This window comes from Pygocentrus nattereri, chromosome 7, assembly GCF_015220715.1.
Source record: "Pygocentrus nattereri isolate fPygNat1 chromosome 7, fPygNat1.pri, whole genome shotgun sequence".
Taxonomy (NCBI): Eukaryota; Metazoa; Chordata; class Actinopteri; order Characiformes; family Serrasalmidae; genus Pygocentrus; species Pygocentrus nattereri.
Window position 1 is genome coordinate 9,145,335 of NC_051217.1, and position 21,905 is coordinate 9,167,239.

At 37.3% G+C, this 21,905-nt stretch overlaps 1 protein-coding gene across 9 annotated transcripts in view; it reads left to right on the forward strand.

Moving 5' to 3' along the window:
- Window positions 1–20,900, forward strand: part of pclob (piccolo presynaptic cytomatrix protein b) — a 107,395-nt gene extending 86,495 nt beyond the window's left edge. For 6 of the 9 annotated variants that reach the window (XM_037540017.1, XM_017724231.2, XM_017724303.2 and 3 more), the window contains 13 exons: window positions 895–1,106; window positions 1,418–1,468; window positions 2,568–2,698; window positions 5,319–5,345; window positions 6,158–6,251; window positions 8,775–8,846; window positions 9,084–9,357; window positions 10,269–10,463; window positions 12,268–12,373; window positions 12,520–12,587; window positions 15,510–15,644; window positions 16,103–16,248; window positions 17,550–20,900. In XM_037540017.1, coding sequence (XP_037395914.1) covers window positions 895–1,106; window positions 1,418–1,468; window positions 2,568–2,698; window positions 5,319–5,345; window positions 6,158–6,251; window positions 8,775–8,846; window positions 9,084–9,357; window positions 10,269–10,463; window positions 12,268–12,373; window positions 12,520–12,587; window positions 15,510–15,644; window positions 16,103–16,248; window positions 17,550–17,693 — 1,655 coding nt within the window. In that variant the 3' untranslated portion in view covers window positions 17,694–20,900. Of the gene's footprint in view, window positions 1–894; window positions 1,107–1,417; window positions 1,469–2,567; window positions 2,699–5,318; window positions 5,346–6,157; window positions 6,252–8,774; window positions 8,847–9,083; window positions 9,358–10,268; window positions 10,464–12,267; window positions 12,374–12,519; window positions 12,588–15,504; window positions 15,645–16,102; window positions 16,249–17,549 lie in introns of those variants that run through there. The other 3 variants (XM_017724357.2, XM_037540021.1, XM_037540020.1) reach the window with 2 other exon arrangements.
- The last annotated feature ends 1,005 nt before the right edge of the window (window positions 20,901–21,905 follow it).

Consider the following 21,905-nt stretch of genomic DNA (forward strand, 5'->3'; position numbering starts at 1 on the left):
TTGTAATAATGCTAATCCTGTACAATCTAACATGTTTCAAATTACTAGTACACTAGGAAGCTGTAACTAACATTTAAGAAATGTTAGATATGTCCAGAATGATGAACTGAACCATAGAGGGTTCTAAAATAACTGAAAAACTGTATAGGGATTATAATTGAATTGAAAGTTATAAAAAAACTAATATCCAGAATGCTTCATATTTCAAAAGTAGAGATCAAATCTTGACAGATAACTGAGACAAAAATGTAATAGAAATAGATCATTACAGTATATTATTCATCACTCGTATTTATTTTCTTGTTCTCTGAATTCTTGAAATGTTCAATAAACTATTTCAAATACTTTTAGATGAATAGTTCACAATATTTAAATCCATGTTGTATTAGTTATTGTATATAAATATAAATAAATAATCACTTGCTATAAATATAGCTTTTTAATGGTCATTCAAATCCCTGCACTTTCTGTAGAAGCTGTCTCCAGAAAGCTCAGTATCTCATGAAAGGTTTCTTCACAGGAGAAGAGTAACATTCCTATCTACTTAAACTACCAGCTTATACAGTATTTACATGTCTTAGCACTTGTGATGAGGTAAAGAATCAGTATGAAATGTTTTCGCAATGTAAAGGCAGGTAGTGTTTTTTTTTTTTTTTTTTTGCAAGAAATAATAATAAAAAATGTCAGTAATTCACATGAACCTGAGATGTGATTTTACTTGATATGCCAAGTAAAATAGCCTTAAATATCATCGCTGGGTGTTATTTATTTATTTATTTTTGCTCTCCATCTTTTGAATCCAGCTGCTGCCCTTTAAACTGTGCCAATATACACTGCAAACCTGCTTCCTTCTATGGATGTATTGCAAAATAAAAATGTTTTATCCTCCTGTAGCTGACCGCCAGCGTTCTCCAGGTGTGGACCCTAAGCAGTTGGCTGCAGAACTGCAGAAGGTGTCTCAGCAGCAGGCTCCTGTCTCCGTGCTGGCTGCTCTGGAGAAGGCAGGACACCTGCATTCAGCCACAGCATCCGCTGCCTCGAGCGCAGTGCCCAGCCCCGGCCAGCCTGGATCCCCCTCCGTCAACAAGAAACGCCACAGCAGCAAGGTACTGCAGTGTGTGTCTGAGTGTGTGGGTGTGTGAGTCTGTGTGCACACTTGTAGGTGTGTGTGACTGTGCGACTGCCTTTGAAGTTGAAGGTTAGAAGTGATTAGACTCTGTCTGATGAAGCAGGTCAGTAGCTGTAGGTGGTATGCTGATGCTTTTCTTCCTTATCTTCATGGTAACTGTAAGTAATTATGCATTCTGACTGCAGCCGGGCATCTGTCTATGTAAATGTGCATATTATTGCATCTTTATCTCATTTTACTACAAATGCAAGTGAGTGGCATTTATTTTGTGTATGTGTTTATTCTTAGTCTGCAGAGGCTCTGAAACCACAGCCACATCCAATCACTGGTGAAATACAAGTGAGTCCACATGTCTACTTACAATCTCACACAAAAGTTGATTCCTTTAAATGGCAAATTTGTTATTCGGTTTTTAATCTGAAGATATGTTGTGCAGTAAATTGCTAGGTAACTACTATAAAACTTGTTCTGTAGTTTTGAAAGCCCTAATTGCTCTGTGTTTGCATGCTGACATTGAAAAAAATTGTCATTCCAAACCTCGTAATGTTATGTGACCAACAACAGCATGAAATCTTGAAAACTTTGCCATAGTAACAGCATCACCAGCAATTGATGATTGATGATTATCAGAAGAGAGCTTTAGTAGTGTCAGTTATAAATATAAAGTGGAATAAATCAATCAATAAACAAATCAAGATGTACTCTTTATATATTTAGTTGATTTTGTTGTGTAATACTGGTTGTGTCTGGACTAATGAAACATTTGATATCCATGGCTCCAAAAAATCGATATCTGTTTTTTCCCCCACTTAAATGCACAATTTGGAAACATTAAACTCTTCATAGACCATTCTGCTGCCGTTCTGTCGCTGCTCCACTGAAAACAATGGAATGGCCAGTTTGTCATCTCAAATCAAGACTGAATGTGCCCGGTCTTGAAATATTAATCATAATAAAATTCATCATAACATTGAACGCCTGCATCCTAGTTTTTCCACCAAAATGTAGTGACTTTTGCTCGTCTAGAAAAATGTTCTCTGATTTTGGTTACATCATCTAGAACCAGTGGGCAGGGAAAAATCATATTAACCAATAGTAATATGTTTCTCCTCCCCTCCTACCTATGATCGAGTGACGCTGCCTCCCTGATATCCTGTTTCATTCACAATAGGGAGGAAAATGCATTAAGACTCTGACTTTAAGGGCTTGATTGTATTTAAATGTTTTATCTATCTGTGATACAACGTTCAGTTAGGAAGATAAAGTTCCTAGAAATGTAATCACACAAACGTAGAAGTGAATGTCATGATTTTATAATCTTATTGATATGGCACAACAAGCAGCTCATAAGTTGACAGTGTAATGGTCTTTCCAAATCACAGAAGAAAATATAGGAGACGCTGTATGTGGGATCATATTCTGTGTTTCTTTCTCATAGCTCCAAATCAATTATGACAAAAATATGGGTAATTTGATCGTCCATGTTCTGCAAGCAAGAAACCTCGCCCCGAGAGATAACAATGGATATTCAGATCCTTTTGTTAAGGTGTATCTTCTGCCAGGGAGGAGGTGAGTGCAACATGAGGGTGTGGATGTGTGTGTGTGTGTGTGTGTGTGTGTGTGTGTGTGTGTGTGTGTGTGTGTGTGTGTGTGTGTGAGAGAGAGAGTAAGGGCGTGAGAGAGATGTGTGTTTTACCTGTCTCTGATCTACTGGTGTGGAGTGTGGGTGTATGTACATATGTCTGTGCAGTTTTATGTTTTATGGCTGAACCTTTAATTATTTTGATGAATATATTTTTGAAGTTATTGATTTTTTTTTCTGTTGATCTAACCCACTGCCTGTCAGTACACTACAGTTTAACCGTTTGGAATCACTTGCCAAATTAGCATTGCTTTATATACAGTAATAATGTATGCTATGTTAAATATTACAAATTCAGCAAAAAAAATATTTTCAGATGTTATATTCAACATTTCAGAAATGTTCTGAACAAGGGAATATATCATATATTATGATAAGTATACTTTTAATATTTATTTACCAAATACAATTGCATTTTTGTCATGTCTGTAAACTACTCTGGATATACGTTTTTAGTATAATTAATTTCTGCATAATTCAATCCTAGAGATGTAAATAAAGTAATTCAAAGAAGTTGATGTAAAATGCTCAATTGTAGACACTCAACACAAATGTATGGATTTATTTAAAACATAACTGGAATGACATTCTGTTAGGTCGCTTTTAAAGGCATTAAATACTTCAGATGTTTAGCTCCTATCACCATCACCATCAGATCTGACTTTTTTCAGTTTCTCTAGGACAGATTATTTCATATCAAACCACTCTGAATTTTACCATTCATTTATGTAGAAATGTAGTAAAATTGACAGGTTCCTCCTTTAATGCTAAACATCTTTCTCCGTTATTTTAGTCTTCTACCATTCTTCATTATTCTGGCCACATCTAAAATTTCTTTATTCTTTATTTATAGCTTTCAAGCTTCCTACAAGAGTAGCATATTGGGATAAGTTTATGAGTGTGTCTGCAACCAGATTGGTTTTATTTTATTAAAACTATGACTCTGAGCTTTTGACACCAAAACAGTGGTACCAAACGTTTAAACTGCAGTGTATGTTTTGTCTCTCCCCCTCTGGTCAAGTGTAATATTTCTCAGAGGAAATAATGTCTTTCTACAAACGTTTAACATACAAAACTTACAAATTCCATTACACATTAGCACATAGAAGGATGAATTACAACGCACTGAAACCACACAAGCAGAGGTGGTTAGTTTTGTTCACTCAGTTACTTTAGCAAAATGTTGATTTGTACTTTTCTTAGTGTTCTCTGGTTATGATACTTTTACCTCTGTTCCAGTATGTTTATAAAGAAAGCAGTTTACTCTTTACTCAGTTCTATTACATTCTAGTAACATTAAGTTAGTAGTTCCATTTTCTTGCATTGTTTAGTTTAGTCTGTGTATGTCAGAAAGTGTGGAATAGGGCAGAAAATGTTTTTTCCATTGTAATTCAATTAGTTACTCAGTACTCTTTAAGGTTAAGTCTTGATTTTAAAGGTAGAAATGTGTATTTATACGGTTGGAAGGCTGTTAGTATAAGGTTTACCATCTCTAGAAGTTGATAAGAGATTTTTGACATAACCTTTTAAATGGCCATGGCCCACCAACAGGCCCAAAGCTTTAGTGCTGACTTCTATAGCCTAAGAACAGCTCAACCAGTTTGCACTGAAGTCCCTGTAGTTACTGAATAATAAGCCTGGGATTTTAAGTGATTAAGTTAAGATTAAGTGATACTTTTTTGATCCCACAACCGGGGAAATTCCGCATTTAACCCATCCGTGAAGTGAAACACCACATACACTAGGGGGCAGTGAGCACACTTGCCCGGAGCAGTGGGCAGCCCTATCCACGGCGCCCAGGGAGCAGTTGGGGGTTAGTTGTTAGCAGTTGTCTTGCTCAAGGACACCTCAGTCATGGACTGTCGGCCCTGGGGATCGAACCGGCAACCTTCTGGTCACAGGGCCAGCTCCCTAACCTCCAGCCCACGACTGCCCCAAGTTAATGCATTTGTACTTACATTCAAGTTGTTTTCTGTAAAGGTACTTCTACTGTTATAATATGACTAAAACATTAAGACTTCTACTTTTAGCATGAGTTTAAGCTACTCTACCCACTTTTGTGCACAGCTGTAATGCTGTAGGAGCTTCTTGGAAGGCAGAAGCGGAGTTGTCTGTTTATCTGCTTAGCCTTAACTCCCCATGCACTCCATTCAGGCGGTGAGCTTTAGTGTCTCTGCTTGAAACCCATGGAGTCAACAAGCAGCAAAATCAATACGGTCTCCTCCGGTGTCGGGCGTGTAATGGTATATCTGCTATCTCCTAATGGCCGTATCTGGAGTGTTTATGAGATTAGACTGCATTACCTGGCCAGCCTCTCCTCTATTTGATACCAGCAGCCAGGCTAAAGATGCTTCTTTATGTGTGTGTTTCCACGTACACACTTTGGAGTGTTCATGCTGACAGTTTCCCTTCCTCTGTTTCCTCTGTATGTTTTTTTTATTTATTTATTTATTTCTCTTTATTTTGTCTGCTTTTCTTGGATTCTCTGACTGTTTTCTGTTTGTCTGTCTGCTTTTGCATTCCTAACAAATCTCTGGATTGGTTCAGCCAAGTCATGGTTGTCCAGAACGCAAGGTAGCGTGGCGCTTCTCCTCTCTGTCATTTGCTTTCGTTCCCTTGTGTGGGTGCGTGCGTGTGCGTGATTTTGTGTTGGGTCCCGCGTTCATTACTGAACCGTCATTCATCTGAGTCTTGATTGCTGAGCCCGTGTTTTGCTGTGTCATTTGAGATGTCTCATTAAAGCTACCTCACAACCATCCCTACCTCTGTGTTCTCAGATATGCTACTTGCATTTAGCATTTTGATGCATAAAACATAAATAAGGAATTGTTCCATAAATCATTCATTAGGAATCTTAAAACATTGTTCTCAAGGCAAGCATTTTGAGGATAACCGCTCTATTCACAGCCCACTGTAGTTGCTTTTGATGTTCGTTTTGTAGTTCTCACATGTGAGCTTTGCACTGATAATTCAGCTGCTTTCTAGAGTTGCATGTGGGAGGCCTAGTTCCTAGTAAGGTAGTGATGTCATTATCATCATCTGCAATCAGTAGCAGTACTTCCATGACTATTGCCTCATTGAAACCTATTGCCTATTGACTCCTATCATATCTGTATCTACTTTAATGAATACACAACGAATCTTTTGAAACTGTTTGAATACACCTTGCATTGTTTGTACAGCAGATGTGTATATTATATTCGATGTGATTAAGTTGATGTACTTGCTCTAATTCAGTTCAATCACTCCACAGTTTACAATCCATTTAATAAAGAAAGCTCGAATGGGTATTGTGCATAAATAAATACATAAATAAATGAATAAATGTTTAGATTTTGTCTTTTGCCTAATGTTTTGCGTCCTGTCTCCACATGATGACATGGCAGTGCTGAGAACAAGAGAAGGACTAAATATGTGCAGAAGACCCAGAACCCTGAGTGGAACCAGACCGTCATCTATAAAAATATTCACCTGGAACAGGTACACATGGTTATGGATATGTGAGATACCATTGATTTCTTTTTAATCCAGTACTGTCTGATACTAAGGCCAGTATTCTGATAGCAAATACCTGACACTATTGTTTCTTGTGCATGTAAAAAGGATAAATTCTTATGATTGCTGCAGTGAAAATCAGTAAATGTACATATCAAGCTGTTTGAAAGACCTTGCCTTAGTTTTAAGTTGGATTTTAACTTCTAGAGATGGTAAACCTTTTATTCACATTCCCTTGAAACTGTATAAATGCATATAAATTTCTACCATTAGAATCATGAGCAACAACAGCAGTTTATCCAGCTTTTCTTTATTACTCTGGTAATCATATTATTTACTTCATACAGAATCAGACATTTATTGTACTTTTCTTGACTGTTGCAGTTAAACAACTAAACAGTCTCTCACACAGTTAAAGACACCTACAAACTCAATCAGACGCAGAGAGAAAGAGTAGAGTCAGGCTGCATTCTGTGATTAATTGACAGAACAAGTCTGAAGATGCAATATTACTTGCAGGCTGAGATCATTTGCAGGGCAAACATATCTTTGCTAGTGCATTTTTAAGTCTGTTACTCCAAATGCTGCAGCTTTAATGATTATTCCACACTCAAATTGAAGAGCACAACTCTTTTTAAATTCACATGCATGACTCTTGTCACAAGACAAAATAATTTAACATAAATCATTCCTGTGCTCTGACACCTGCAGTGTCCATTCCTATTAATGTTTAGGCAAGTAAGTCTTTAAAAAAAACAAAAAAACAAAACGAAAGACAAATATGAGCACAAATTATTAGCCAGAGTTTAAGGGAGCACCTAAATTTAACCTGATCTTCTGTATCCAAGCCTTATGTAGCTGTGTGTACCTCCTCCAACAAAACCATACTTTATATAGGTAAATCATGCAGGTTCATACAGGTGGTAAATCAACAGTCAGAATATTTAGTGGCATGAAGTAACCATGACAGCAGAGCACTCACTCCACCTCATGTGTGACTAACAGTGAGAAGCGGAGGGAGCAGGTCGAAGGAAAAAAGTTCCCATCCCTCAAAATTATTTGCTAATCTTTTTTAAACGTTTTAAGCCTCAAACACATTTTCAGTTTCATTAAAACACAAGATATCAAAAGGATCAGTTCACACAAGAAATTACAATAATATGACTGTGAAGTTTTTTTGACAGAGACAAATTAGCATAATCATGGGCAGTGTCATTTTACACTGATATGAATATAGACAGATGTTTTAATAAAAAACTTACTTTTAAATGTGCTGGAACCCAGTTGATTGGCAAGAAAAAAAAGAGAAAAATCTACTGACCTTTGAGATTTGTAACAAGTCATTTTGAAGGACCAAGTAAAAATGTATGGAGTAAAAAGTATGCATTTTTTGTATTTTTCTTGGAAATATAATTGACTAAATGTACAAGTATTCAGTTTCAGTAATACTGGAGGAAATTATAAATCTTCCAAAATAATAGTAGTGAAATACTAATACTAACCATTATAATTTCTCAAGTTTTTTCCATCCCTAATTACTGTAGGGTCTAGTAATCTTAGCTCATGCAATCCAGTTACGTAGTTTTGTTAAAACAGCTAGGAAAATGATTGGTAAACAGTAGAGCTGTTGTCTGGCCTGTATAAAAGAGATATAGCTGTACTGAGTGATGCCAGCTGTGCACTTTGTAAAGAGTTTTAGCCTCTCGCCTCGGGCTGAAGTTTTAAAGCCACGGTGCCCAAAATGTAATTTTTGTAAGAGCTTCTTTGTTCCAGTAGCAGTTAGTCAGCTGAACAAAGCCAGATGAGTCCTATGGAGTGCCCTTTTGAATGATTGTGCGTTTTGTAATACTGTGAATTTCCCCGCTGTAGGACTAATAAAGGATTATCTTATCTTATATTATCTTATCTTGTGTACTGTTATTTTTGTTCATTATTCTATTCTAAATCATTGGTATTGGAAATATCAATACTTTTGTACTGACCCAGCCACCCCTTGTTTAGGTGGAAGTGTCTAACCTACAAGCTGGAGACATTATTGTATTAATTTCTCACCCTCTCCCTTAGATCCATTTGTTGTGTGACTGCTTCTTCATCTGGTCCCAAAGCTCCTGGTGATAATTGTGTTAGTAATTCTTCCCTACAAGATTGTGTCATTCTAGTTCATCTTAGGCGTTCTTCAAATCCTGAAATCCTAATTCAAATGCACACACATATACCCCCCCACACACACACCCCCCAATCAGTGTATTACTGAGTGCAGAGCTTAACTGACAAGCGTGACGGTGCGACTTAATTTACCCAGGATGTTACTTGATTGAAAGCTCTGTAGAATCTGCGCTCGTACCCTGTAGCTTCTAATATAAATTTATGGAATTGTTTCTCCATTTGCAGAGTTTTTGTTTTGTGCTGCAAAGTTTGAAGATGCCAGATGAGTGATGTTGATGTGTGTTGGGGGGGTGCAATGTGACCTCTGTGACTAATGTAATGTATGATTTTGTTTCTCATCAGCTGAAGAGGAAAACCCTGGAGGTGACAGTGTGGGATTATGACAGATACTCCACCAATGATTTCCTGGGAGAAGTGAGTGTTTGCTGGCATTCTGATTCAACATGTCAAAGCACTTTTGGCATAGAGAGAACTCATTATTTGATATAACATGGACTTTATCTGCATGAACCTCTTGCTCTACAACTTCAAACAGCTTTCATATGCATTAATCCTTCAGATGATAACAACAACAAAAAAAAAACGTGTCTGGGCCACTGATCTCTGACTATGTTAGCTTTATTGCGGTACTGTGGTGTGTTTGTTTTGCAGGTGCTGATTGATCTGTCTAACACAGCTCAGTTGGATAACATGCCTCGCTGGCACCCCCTAAAGGAGCAGAGTGAAAGTATACACCACAGCAGGGGTCATCCTCCACAGGGGGGTGGACCTGGTGGCCAAGGAGGCCAGGGAGGCCAAGGGAGTCAGGGTGGTCCTGGGGGATCGGGAGGGCCTGGTACAGGAGGACAACCAGGCAGTGAACAATCCCCCAAGACCTCTGTCATCAAGAGCAGGAGCCACGGCATCTTCCCTGATCCTGCTAAAGGTAGCCTAACATCAGCTAACATCCCAGGGTGTGTTTTTAATCAGTTCTAATATTAGAACTGGGGATGGGCATTTTAACTATTTTTAATATCTGAATATTCAAATATTCTAAATATTTTATGGTGTTATGACTGAAATAGGGAAACAGAAGGTTTACCATATGCTTTTTGCATGCAGCTTGCATAAGAACTGAACTTGCTTGATCATTCAGTTAATCTATTGATCTTGCAAGTGTGAATTAACATGCTACCAGTTGGCCTACATGAAGATAACTTGGCATTGAACAATTAATAAAATAATAAAGTTAAAATAAAGTTTGCCATCTTTTAATTTTCAATATCTATTTGGATACCTTCGTTTCACTTAATGTAATATGCATTTTCTATCATACTCGATTAATGCCGTATTAAAAAATGTACATAATTAGTATGGTTTGCCACTTATACAAGCATATATACAGCATGCTATATCGGGGTGTCAAGTCTTATCCACAAAGAGCCATTGAGGCTGAAGGTTTTCATTCCAACAAAGCAGGAGCTCACGTTTTCAGCTGTATGAAGACCAACTGATTAAACAAGTAGGATCAGGTATGATCCTGCTTGTTTGGAATGAAAACCTGCACATGTGTTGGTCCTTTGTGGACAAGACTGGACATCCCATGCCTACATTCTCAAAATCTACCTAGAATTCCAACTGGGACACAGCACGTTTTCTGGGTTTATGTCAAAAGGTCAGTTAGAGCCTATGTAAGTACAAGATAACACACAACTATTTCATTTTCTTTATTCCAGTCTAGCTTGCCTTTTTCAAATGCCCAATTAAACAAGTGAATCCTAAGATGAGCTTTGATATCTGTGAATTCAAGTAACTATGCAAATTCCTATTTACAACATCAAATATTGTTGTGTTCAGACACTCAGGTCCCCACCATAGAGAAGTCACACAGCAGTCCCGGCAGCTCCAAGTCTTCCTCTGAGGGTCACCTGCGCTCACACGGCCCCTCCCGCAGTCAGAGCAAAAGCAGCGTCACACAGGCTCACCTGGAGGATGCCGGCAACGCCATCGCTGCAGCCGAGGCAGCAGTGCAGCAGGCCCGCCTCCAGCCAAGTAACCTTTACTTCTACACATGAGTGCACAGCTTATCTCTACTGTATCTATCTCTCTCTTTCCTCCTGTTCTCTCACTCTCCCTCTCTTTCTTTGCCTGTCCCTCATGTCCTTACCTATCTGTTTAATCTCTTTTACTTTTATTTTTCATTTTTTTCTGTTGAATGTCCTTCATTTAAAATCCCTAGTCAGATAAATAACCTCTATTAAACTCCCCTAGTGGATATGAAAATAGAATATTTGAAATCTTGTCAGCCTATGACAAGAAGGCCAATAATCAGTCAAAGTTTTCATAAAAAATACTTTTTAAACTTCAGAATAGATGATCTTTTAAGATCTTTTAATATAATCTCAAATGAAATTCAGTTCAGTTCATAAAGTTGGATCTTTATCAGTAAAATCCTCTAAAATTAAATTTCACTTTTAACAAAGACCACAAGTGTCCAATCGTTCAAACTAAAACATCTGTTAACCTCCCCCTCTTCACACTAATATCATAAACTCGCCTCGGGCAAGTTTAAACACCAGTGAGTCAGCCGTAAAAGACTTTATATCCCTGATAAAAATGAGCCAGAGCAGTACCGCAACTCAGATTTAGTGCAGGATTTTCAGATCAGAGATAATTTAGCATTTGTTGCATGTGTAAACCCCTCAGTATGTGGCAGTGAAAGTGCTTTTCCATGTAGCAGTTTTCACCCCAGTTCTCAAGTGTGTACTTCTATCATTGCACCAGCATTGCAACATGTTCATTCGCAGTGGAATGTTATACTCAACATTTTTTAGAAACCCTGTACACGTTAATGCCACAGCATGCCAGCTCCACTCCCCAAATACCCCATGCTGATGAAACCTCTACCCAGATCAAACCCATATTTTTTGTTAGCATGACTGTGCTGTGTTAAAGTCATAAGCTGGTTTCATGTGAGAACAACTACATGCTATGGAAAAGTCCAACTCGGTACTAATCAGTCAACTTCTACCAGCCAATGAGAGCACATGTATGAAGTCGGCTGACCATCAAGGGAGGAGCACTACTGAGGAGGTGAGACACATGACTCCTCCCTAGTCCAAATTAAACATGGCTAATAATTCAGTCAACACATGCATATACTTTTATACTTTTAGAAGTTATGTAATACAGCTGAAAGAGGGGGAAAACATAATTACCAATGACAAAACCTAAACTTAATCATTAAAAAAAAATGTTTAATCTACCTTTGGCTCTGCAAGGAACTCTAAGCATATAAAATTTAATTTCAAAGTTGTATTTTGATATCTATTTTTTTCTCACCCTGTGAGACAAAACATGGCTGTAAGAAGAAAACCTCATATCTTTAAAATGGGAATTTTGTATATATATAAATAATTCATTCTAACATGACCGTTTGCAACTTAGAATTAAACAAGCTGTTTTTGTTACTGTGCATTTCAGACTGATATATGTAGATAAGCTCTCTTCTGATTGGCCCAGCGTGTGTTGTTGCTCATTTAAAGATCTCTCGGAGCTGAAAGATTACTTATAACGTCAGTGTAAATAGTCATACCTAAACTGCTTCAGGCTGAATAGGGGGTGCATGTAAATGTGTTGTTTTTTGTGTCATCACAAAAACAATAAAATAAATAAATAAATACATACATAAACAAATAAAAGGGAGTTACGAGGTTTTGATCTAATAGCGATAAAATACTGCTTTGTGTGTACAATGCATTCCATTTGGCATTAGTTCCAAATGAAAAGAGTGTTGCTATTTCTACCACTCTTTCTCTCTCTTTTCTTCCCTTTTGCTGTCTCCTCACATTTGCAGATAGAGCCGGACACAGGCTGAATGATGGAGATGATTATACCCTGGACAGTGAAGATGGCACGGGCACTAATGCGTTGGACAGTGCTATCTTTCAGGTCCCTCAGCTGTGAGTGCACTCTTTCATCTTATTCCCTGTTCAGTTCATTATTCATTAGCCAACAAGATGCATTCATCCATTAGATGCATCAGTTACTCATCATGTCTGAAGTTTGCGTGACTTTGCTGATGTATTGATGTTTCTTTGTCCATCAGGAAGACCATTCCGAACGGTTTGGATAAGAGAGGCTCTGACTCTCTGAAGAACCTGTCTGACTCTGAAAGTAAGGCTCATACCTTTCATTATCAGTCTTTCCCGTCTTTAGTCAACAGATGGTGTCATATTGTCACTATTGTCACTGTCATATCACAACCGTGTATATCTGGGCTCCCGAGTGCTGTAACCATCTATCGATCATGAGATGATGAAACCCCAGTGATGCTACATCCATCCATGGGCAGGAGTCCAAGTGAGCACAATTGGCCCCGCTCTCACTGGGTGGGTAGGATGGCCCTCCTTCTCCCCCCCAGCGCAATGCTAGTCAGTGGAGCACAATGCTAGTCAGTGTTTTTGGCAGTATCTGAGCTCAGGACTAGATTTCTCTCTAACCTGTTGGTAACAAGCAGAGATACTTTCTCTAAATAGACAAAGCACTTCTTGTAAGTCGATCTGGATAAGAGCGTCTGCTAAATACTGTAAATGTAAAATGCAGGTGTCTGTTAGCCGACGTAACAGAATTGTTGGTGAGCACTTTCCTCCAGGTGCATTCAGCTGTCCAGTGAAGTTACATTAGTGGCAGTTTGAAAAGATGAGGTCTTGGAGGAAACTTGTGTTTGCCTTCATTCTCCCAGTGCTGGTCTTATCATGAGATTGAGGGAGTCCTAACTAGTGAGTGTAATTAAACTGGGGAAAGAACTGGAAGAAAAATCCTTTAAAAAGGTGCATCTCCATTTTGTTTATTTATTAAAAAAATTATTATATGTTTTATTATATAATATATTATATTAATTATTTATTTATTTAACATTTGAGCACAGCATAAATCATATTTACGATGAATAGAATGAAAGAAATAGTCCAAAATGACTTGTTGACTTGACTTCTGGATTCTGATGTGCTTGTTTTCTTTCTGCTGAGACATTCTAGACTAGCATTTGTGTGGGTTTATGTCCTAAAAACAGTCATAATTCATTTTTGCCTGATAATTTTCAAACCTCTCCTTCTCCAACAACTGAATGTTAAAGAAAAATCCTCTGAAATGGATCTGAATGCTCTAAAGGGTTAACATGTGCAGGACCCATTTGTTATTTATAATTAGAGATAGAGATTTTTTTCCCAATCAAATTTGCATTTTCATTATTTTGTTAAAAGTCACTCATGTTTTAGCCATAATGGAAAACCAGGAAAGAGTCTGATGCAATATGTAAACAAAGTTAAAGTTTCAAAACATACAACGCCACACAAACATCATAAGTGGACATGAATGGATACAGAAAATGCAAGAAAATGTCACAAATGTAGCTAACCTTTAATTTAAGTTAAACCTCCATAAATGGACTGTGCGGAATGGGGAGTGAAGGGTACAGTTTGACTGAGTTTACATACTCCAGCAAATATATAACCTCTCTACAATCATCACTCTATAATCATCATAAGTCAGAAGTCATAATAGTATGCCAAAGAATAACTGACTGACTCCGGGAGCGTTACTGTAATTGACTTAGCGTAAAATGGGAAAATTCTAATCTGATTCCTCCCTGTGTGTAATACAGTAGAATGATTTAGGAGAGGTACCTGATGCAGGAAGGTGTTGGCGCAGGCCATTTGCCCCTGAGGTTGAATTAGCACTTGTCTAAAAGCAGTTTATGAGGCTGGGAGCCTGTCAGCCTAAAGGATACAACCGTCTCCACCTTCTGTTCTACCATAACCGTGCCACTGTGTCACTGCTCCACTCTTCTGAATTATTCATCACAGCAGGGTGTGTATGTGTGTGTGTGTGTGTGTGTCAAGAGAAGCTCCACAAAGGCTCCAGTCAGGCTGATAGTAGACTGCAACCTTGCTCAGACAGACCGAGACTTTTTGAAAAATATGCTTTGAAAGCATATGGAAAGGTTCTTTTAAATCTGGTTTCGGTGTGAGAACTACAGCATGTTGATATAGAAAAAAATTATTTGTGTTACTCTTCTTAAAAACAACATAAAAATATTTTAAAAATGACTTTTTAGTATTTTGTTGTTTTTTTAACATTTGTCACTTCATAAAATTTTGAGTTAAAATGTGCATGTGTTGTATTTTCTCTGTAGGCTTTTACACTACACACACACACACACACACACACACACACACACACACACATATATATATATATATATATATACTACAGTTCCTGTCCACTAGAGGTCACTGAGGTGTTTTATTTCATGAATATGTTAGGCAGTGTATAGCAGTTGTGGACAAAGTATCCAAATTGAGTACTTGAGTGAAAGTAAACTAACTCTTGGTAAAATATTACTGAAGTAAAAATATAAGCGCCCTATTTATATCTTTACCTACGTTAAAGGACAAAACTATGTGATTTTACTTAAGTGCGTAATTATCAAATGTAAAGTATTGAGATATTCTAGCAACAGGTGAGATATTCTAACATTTCTTTTCTTGTGTCATCAGTTTAGAAACATTTTACTCCCCTTTGAAACTCCTGGGACATGAGAAATCTTATTTAAAAATGCCCCTCACATTACAGTTTTTTTTGTACTGAAAGCTTGTGAGAGGTGCCCAGGCCTAGTTATAGTTATTAACAATTGGTTTGAATTAAGTGTGTCATATTCTGTCAAATATTGTGGAAAATCAATTTTTTACTTCACAGAAACTTGCGGTAACAGTACAGAGTGGGATATTTGACTGGAAAATGTAGTGGAGTGAATGTAAAACTCTCAAATAAATGTAAATACTTTCACAAAGTACAGATCCTTGTGAAAAGTACTCATGTACAGTAATAATGTACCTGTACTTTGTTACTGTCCACCACTGTTGTTTAATAAGCCTTGCAGTCCTAAAGGAAGAGAAGCATTTCATAAACAAACAGAAGGTATCTTGGGATTGACATTTGAAATCTTTTTATTATGTCCATACGCTGTGTTCCAGATGTACTGTGCATTGCCAAATCATATTGACCTTCTCATTACCTTTATGAATTATGGATTAGATAAGAACCAGATGATGGGGGAGATCAAGGTGGCTCTGAAGAGGGAGATGAAGACTGAGGGAGAGCAGCTGGTCCTTGAGATTCTACAGTGCAGAAACATCACTTACAAGTTTAAATCTCCAGACCATCTGCCTGGTAATGGAACAATCCCTATCTACCCACATCACAGCCCAGAGACCAGGCAGTTTATAAGAGGCCCAGTCAGGGCTTCCTAAAACAGCACAAGGACCATTTACGATTTACACTGTGATCACTAACAAAACTTATGGTAAACACATCTGCACTCATACGTGGCCAGTCAAGAGTCACTATGACATGCAGGCCAGTTTTCAGGACAGCAGCTACATAGGTTTTTAAGAGTAACGTCTCTTTATTCTCCATTCAGTCTATACCTTTACCATGCTCTCTGTTAGAACTCTCAGCTAGTCCTGGGACAAATATGTCACACTGATCTATTCCCTTCTGGGACTTCAAAGTGAAAGTTCAAATAAGACTTAGTTCCTTGCAAATTAGACTTACAAGGCTTAAATATGAAGAAAGAATGTGATAGTAATGCACTAAAACTATTATAACTATGATATCTTCTCATTCAGACTTGTATGTGAAGCTGTACGTGGTTAATGTGGCAACACAGAAGCGGATCATAAAGAAAAAGACCAGAGTGTGCCGTCATGACAGAGAGCCATCCTTCAACGAGACGTTCCGCTTCAGCCTCAACCCGGCTGGTCACTCAATTCAGGTGAGAAAGGCTGAGTATGATACAGAAACAATAGCACCACCATGTATTCACAAACATAACTTATACATGATTATCATTGCTAATTTTTGATCTCATTTACACCAGCTGCTCTTTGGTTTTTACTGTGAATGTACAATTCTAGGAAAAACTTTTAATTGGTATTGAACCATTACATTATGTAGAAGATCTATTAAAAAAATAGAAAACAATAGTGTTTTCACACTCACACACCTTGTATATAAAAGTCATTCCTTCCTTAAAAGGGGAATTCCACTGGATACATGTTTGGAACAAACTTCAAAGTACTGCGTAATTAATGATCTCATAAATAGATCATTATATGGAGTAACAAGGTGGTAAGTACAAATAAACTTGTACTGAATTTCATACCTTTAAACCAGAAAAGTAAACTGAAATATCTAAAAGTGGAAAACTACCGTGTAGTTTTAGAGTCCTATACAGTATGTAGCTGTTTGTTATTTAAAAACGACACTGAATCTGGGCTATTAGAGAAAGCAAGGATTCTTATTGTGGTTTTACTGGGTCCTTACCTTAAGTTTTGATGACTTTTCCAATTTACTTTATTGCTTAATCCCTTAAATTGCCAGGGCGCAAAGTTTAATTACACACTTTTGTAGCCTAAGAATATCTTAGCCAGTTTGCATTGAAGTCCCTGAAGTTCCTGAATATAAGGCTTAATATGTAATTGTATGGGATTAAACATGTGATATTACAATACAATTTAGTACATATTTGTTTGTACCTACCACTTTGTTACATTTTTGATACCACTTTGATACATTTTTCAGTTATGACATATTTTAATGTATCTTCTTTTTAGTTTAATTGCTAGAATCAGGTGTTTCAATATAATGTCATTTAACATTTCTAGTATTTAATCATTTTACCCCACATAATTGCGCAGCACTTTGGAGATTATTCCACACATCCTCCACTCCAGTGAATATCTAAAATCTATTGGGCATTTTAGTGTAGTTTAGTTGAACTGTCTTGGATCTTTCCATCATGCTGCACAGCATAATTATGTGGTACTTTGCAGTTAATACTATACTTTTACTGAAAATAAGGAACTGTAAAAAAAGGAAACATTACCATAGAAATGTTCTTTGAGGAACAAAATGTGGTTCTTTTATGGCATTACAGGAACCTCTTTCAGCATCTGTAGATGCAAATGTATGATGTTATAACACTGTATAACATATAACACTGTTCATAGAATTTAACTTATAGACCACAGTCCTAATATTCCAAACCTGTCTTTGCATTGGAAACACCAACAGCTGTTCCTGGTGTCTAATGGAGGGAAGTTTATGAAGAAGACTCTGATTGGCGAGGCCTACATCTGGTTGGACAAGGTGGACATGCGAAAGCGAGCAGTGAGCTGGCACAAGCTAGTGGCCAGTTCTCCTCACACACAGCCCTGATCTCCATCAGCCAACACTGCCGTCAGAGCAGAGAGAGCTACACCACCCACATTGATAAACTGGTGTATATTGAAGTAGGTGGAATAAGGGAGGGAACAAAGATGGAGGTGTTTCAGTAGATACTTACTCTGTGTTAAGGAGGGTGTCATCGAGTCAACTTCCTTAAAAGTGCAGTTTTCACTGGTATTCAGACCCTCTGTCAGAGCATAAAATGCTTTCTCTACTCTTGCATCACTATGTTAAGAAAAAACATCAAATATTTACCTCCCAAATCTTTCTCTTGGCCAAAGCCACCCTAGCACCATACCTGCTGTTAAATTCATGTGAAAAAGTAGACCTATAGATGTGCTATAACACATGATCTAACCTCTTTTAGCAACTCTGTCATTATCCATTTAAAGTCGTTTACTCCATGTTTTGTCATGTTTGTCAATGTTTTCTGCTATGTCAAGACAGCATAGTAGAATAGAGTGCATCTTCTCCTGAATGGAAGTCTTGTGATGACAAGATGCCTTTATCGAGAGAAGCTGTTTCATGATATATAATAAATGTATGACAATACATTTTGTACAGCCAGTGTACAGAGGTCTTTATACATAGATGGCTAAAAAATCTAATTGTGCAGAACTGACTATATACAGAAATATCAGTAGCAGAGTTTGTGATCTTTTTCAGAGAATCTAGTCTCCTGTTTCCCACTCAGTCCACTCTATATTTTATATATGATGAAATTTATCATATCAGATTATGTTATATAAATATATATGATGAGAAGATAAGACAATCTTAGCTCAGATGTAGTGACTGTTTCATTTGGTGAATACAGTGTGAATAAACCTTCAGCATAACTCCATTAAGTCCATGATCCTCGGTCTTTAGTATCCTAATCTGAGTGCTTCATCCGCATTTTAAAAACCAGTTCATCTGACTTTTTTGCAGTATTTCTTTTTGTCTGTGGGCCTTGATTTCATCAACTGCATCACTTAGACTTGATTCCCTTAAGCAGCTGCAATGATGGGATAGAAACCACTGCTAAGAATAGTGATTTTTCTGGGGTGTTTTGACATTGTGTTCTGAACACATTTAGGTGTTCGAGACCTTGAACTATGGATGCTCTACGTCTCTGTCATTGAAAGTTTTGTGTCCTCAAGTGGTTTTGCAAGAGGCCACAGGGACAACTATGTGGAGTCAAATGCGCAGTATGATTGTATGTGACCATATTTTTGATTTAAGCATCTTGGAGTAATTGTCATGTAAATGTTCAGATGTTGTCAGTTGTGCTCTCTGTTTTGTGATGAAGTTCTGTGTTCAATCAAAATATGCAATGAAGAAAAAAATAAGAGAAAAAAATAATAAGATGCAGATCTCTTCACTTTGACGGGGGTGTTCTGCAAGGCTAAATAATTGGCCCTATTGAAATCTGGTTGCTGTCTGTATTTATTTCAAATGGTGCAAGGTGTCTGTCTATAATTGGTGTCACTGCCCATTTGTGGTGCAGTTTAAAGCTGTTCTAGTCTTTTTGTTTGCTTTCGGAATAATTGTTTGTTGCTGGTCTGTTCATGTCTGTTTTACTAACAGAGATTCAATGTCCCAAACATATTCACTGCCACTTTACCCTGCACCATATCAGTGTAGAAGATGCATAAAAGTTCAAGTGTAGTAGTCTGGTGTGTTGGGCATCAGAACACAAAACACACCAGATGATGACCGTCAACTCAAGACATGGAGGAATTACTATATAGACGTACAGTTCTCCTTAAAGCAACAGTGTTTGCTTATTAACATCTGTGGATTTCTTTGCACATGGGAAAAAGGTCATATTTAATACATTGTACAAATATCACTTGTGCTCGAACAAAGAAGTCTTCATGCGGTGAATAAAGGGTTGCTGTCACAGTGAGATGAACTAACATGTGCCAACCTAATATCCTAACCAAATCCACTGGTTCAGTTTGGGTAATTCTATGCAACATAAATTATGTCTGGATGCATCTTTCTTAATGTGTGCTGTCAATGAGAGTTTGTCTGAATAAATATGTACCTTTTAAAGATGATTTTACTTTTAATAAACATAGATATAAAAGATCTAAAACAGAAGATGATTATAGCATAGTTTTTTTTTTGTTTTGTTTTTTTAACTTGCTGTTATGACACAATACATGTTGAGCTTATGCACTTTATTTATAAGTTACTGTTCCAATGTTGTGTTTGACTTTCCATCAAAACTATGAGAAAGTTATTGCTACATGGAATACAGTGACATTTGCTGGAAAACAGCAACTCTTCATCAGAAGCACTGAAATACATTTCAGCCTTGTTGGTGCTCTACAAATACAAGGGCCCACTTTTGATGGCCAATGGATTCTCACAATCAATACCATGAGTTCTACGTCTATAGCATTCCGCCTCTAATATAGTGCTGTGTATCTTGTTTCCAATCAATGCTGTGTCCCCTTTAAATAATGACAGAAATAATGGCTTCACTCATATGGCCGTTGTCTCCTCTTTGTTATTTCAATGTAATGTTAGCCTGATTTGTTATGCTGTATTCCTGGGAACTTAACATCTGAGATGAATCTGATGTATTCAGTTGCAGTAAACAGTGTGAATGTGATTTGATTATTTTTGATTATGTAAATACATAAGATATTTTCTATAAGAAGAGGTTTGAATATTTATTTGGTCTGACACTGAGCATGTAAGTGCGATCTCAAGGTCAAAGTCCTGTCTGTACATACGTATTTGTCTAGCTATGTGAGCAAATCATCCATCTGATTGACTGAACAATGTCAATCAACCCATTTCAACACCTCCAATGAAAACAGTGACATCTCGCAGAATTAAGACGAGAACGTAAAAAAAAAAAAACACAATAATTCTTTTCAACTTCAGTGGTTGTCAAAGAATTTCTAGGTTTTACATGGATGTTGCATGTTTCGCTAGATGTTTGTTGATATTTTTGCCTCCAGATTCTGTTTCAAAAGAGGGAAATTGAATAGATTTATCTGAAGATGTATGCTGACTGTAAAAATGCTTGTAAAATGAGTCTTGTTTTTCACTTCGTGTAAAAATGAGAAATTTAATGTTATGGTTTTGTGGTTGTCCACAGGATGTCATGGAATTATGCAATTGTGCTGTAGAAAAAAAATGTTTCCCTGAGTCTAAATAATAAATATTAAAGAAGAGATTCTATTCCAAATGTGAAAATGTGTCATGTCTGTTTTATTTGTTTATTTGCATATGGCTTGGGAGGCACAGTAACTTTGGTTAGTTTCAACAAAAACTCAGGCTGTACTATCCCCACTGGTGATTTAACAAACTATACCATTAAAAATGAAATGGCTTAGCATTCCATTTCTAGAGATAACACCATCTCTATATACACTGTATGTCAAGAAATAAAGCAGAAAATGTACACTCAGTGCACTTTATTAGGAGCATTAAATTAATACTTGGTAGAGTCTCACATTGTTCTCAAAACAATCCCAGTTCTTCTTGGCATGGATTCCACAAGATATTGGAAATATTCTTTTGAGATTCTGGTCCATGTTGATATGATTGCATCATGGAATTCCTGCAGATTATCCAGGTGCACTTTGATCCTGCAAATCTCATGTTTTACCACATCCCATAGATGTTCTACTTATTCTACTTATTTCCAGATTGGGAAACCAGTTGAAGATGACTTTTGTTTTGTTGTGCACTATCATGCTGGGAGTAACCATTAGAAGATGGGTAAATTGTGGCCTCAAAGGGATGCACATAGTCAGCTACAACGCAAATTGGCTGTGACATTCAAGCGATTATTGATTGTTATTAATGCACACAAAGTGTGGCAAGAAAACATTCCCCACACCATTGCACCATCTCCACCAGCCTGGACTGTTGGCCGTGGGCAGGTAGGTTCCATGGATTCGTGCTGTTGGTGCTAAATTCTGGCCCTACCAATTTAATGCCTCAACAGAAATTCACCAAACACTATTCTTCAGACCAGGCTTCGGTTTTCCAGTCTTCAACTGTCCAGGTTTTGGTGAGCCCATGTCCATGACAGCCTTGGCTTTATGGTCTTGGCTGACAGAAGAGGAACATGATGTGGTCTTCTGCTGTTGTAGCCCATCTTCCTCAAAGTTTGATGGTTTGTGCATTCTGAGATGCTTTTCTACTCTCCACAATTGCATAGAGTGGTTATCTGAATTAGCATAACATTTCTGT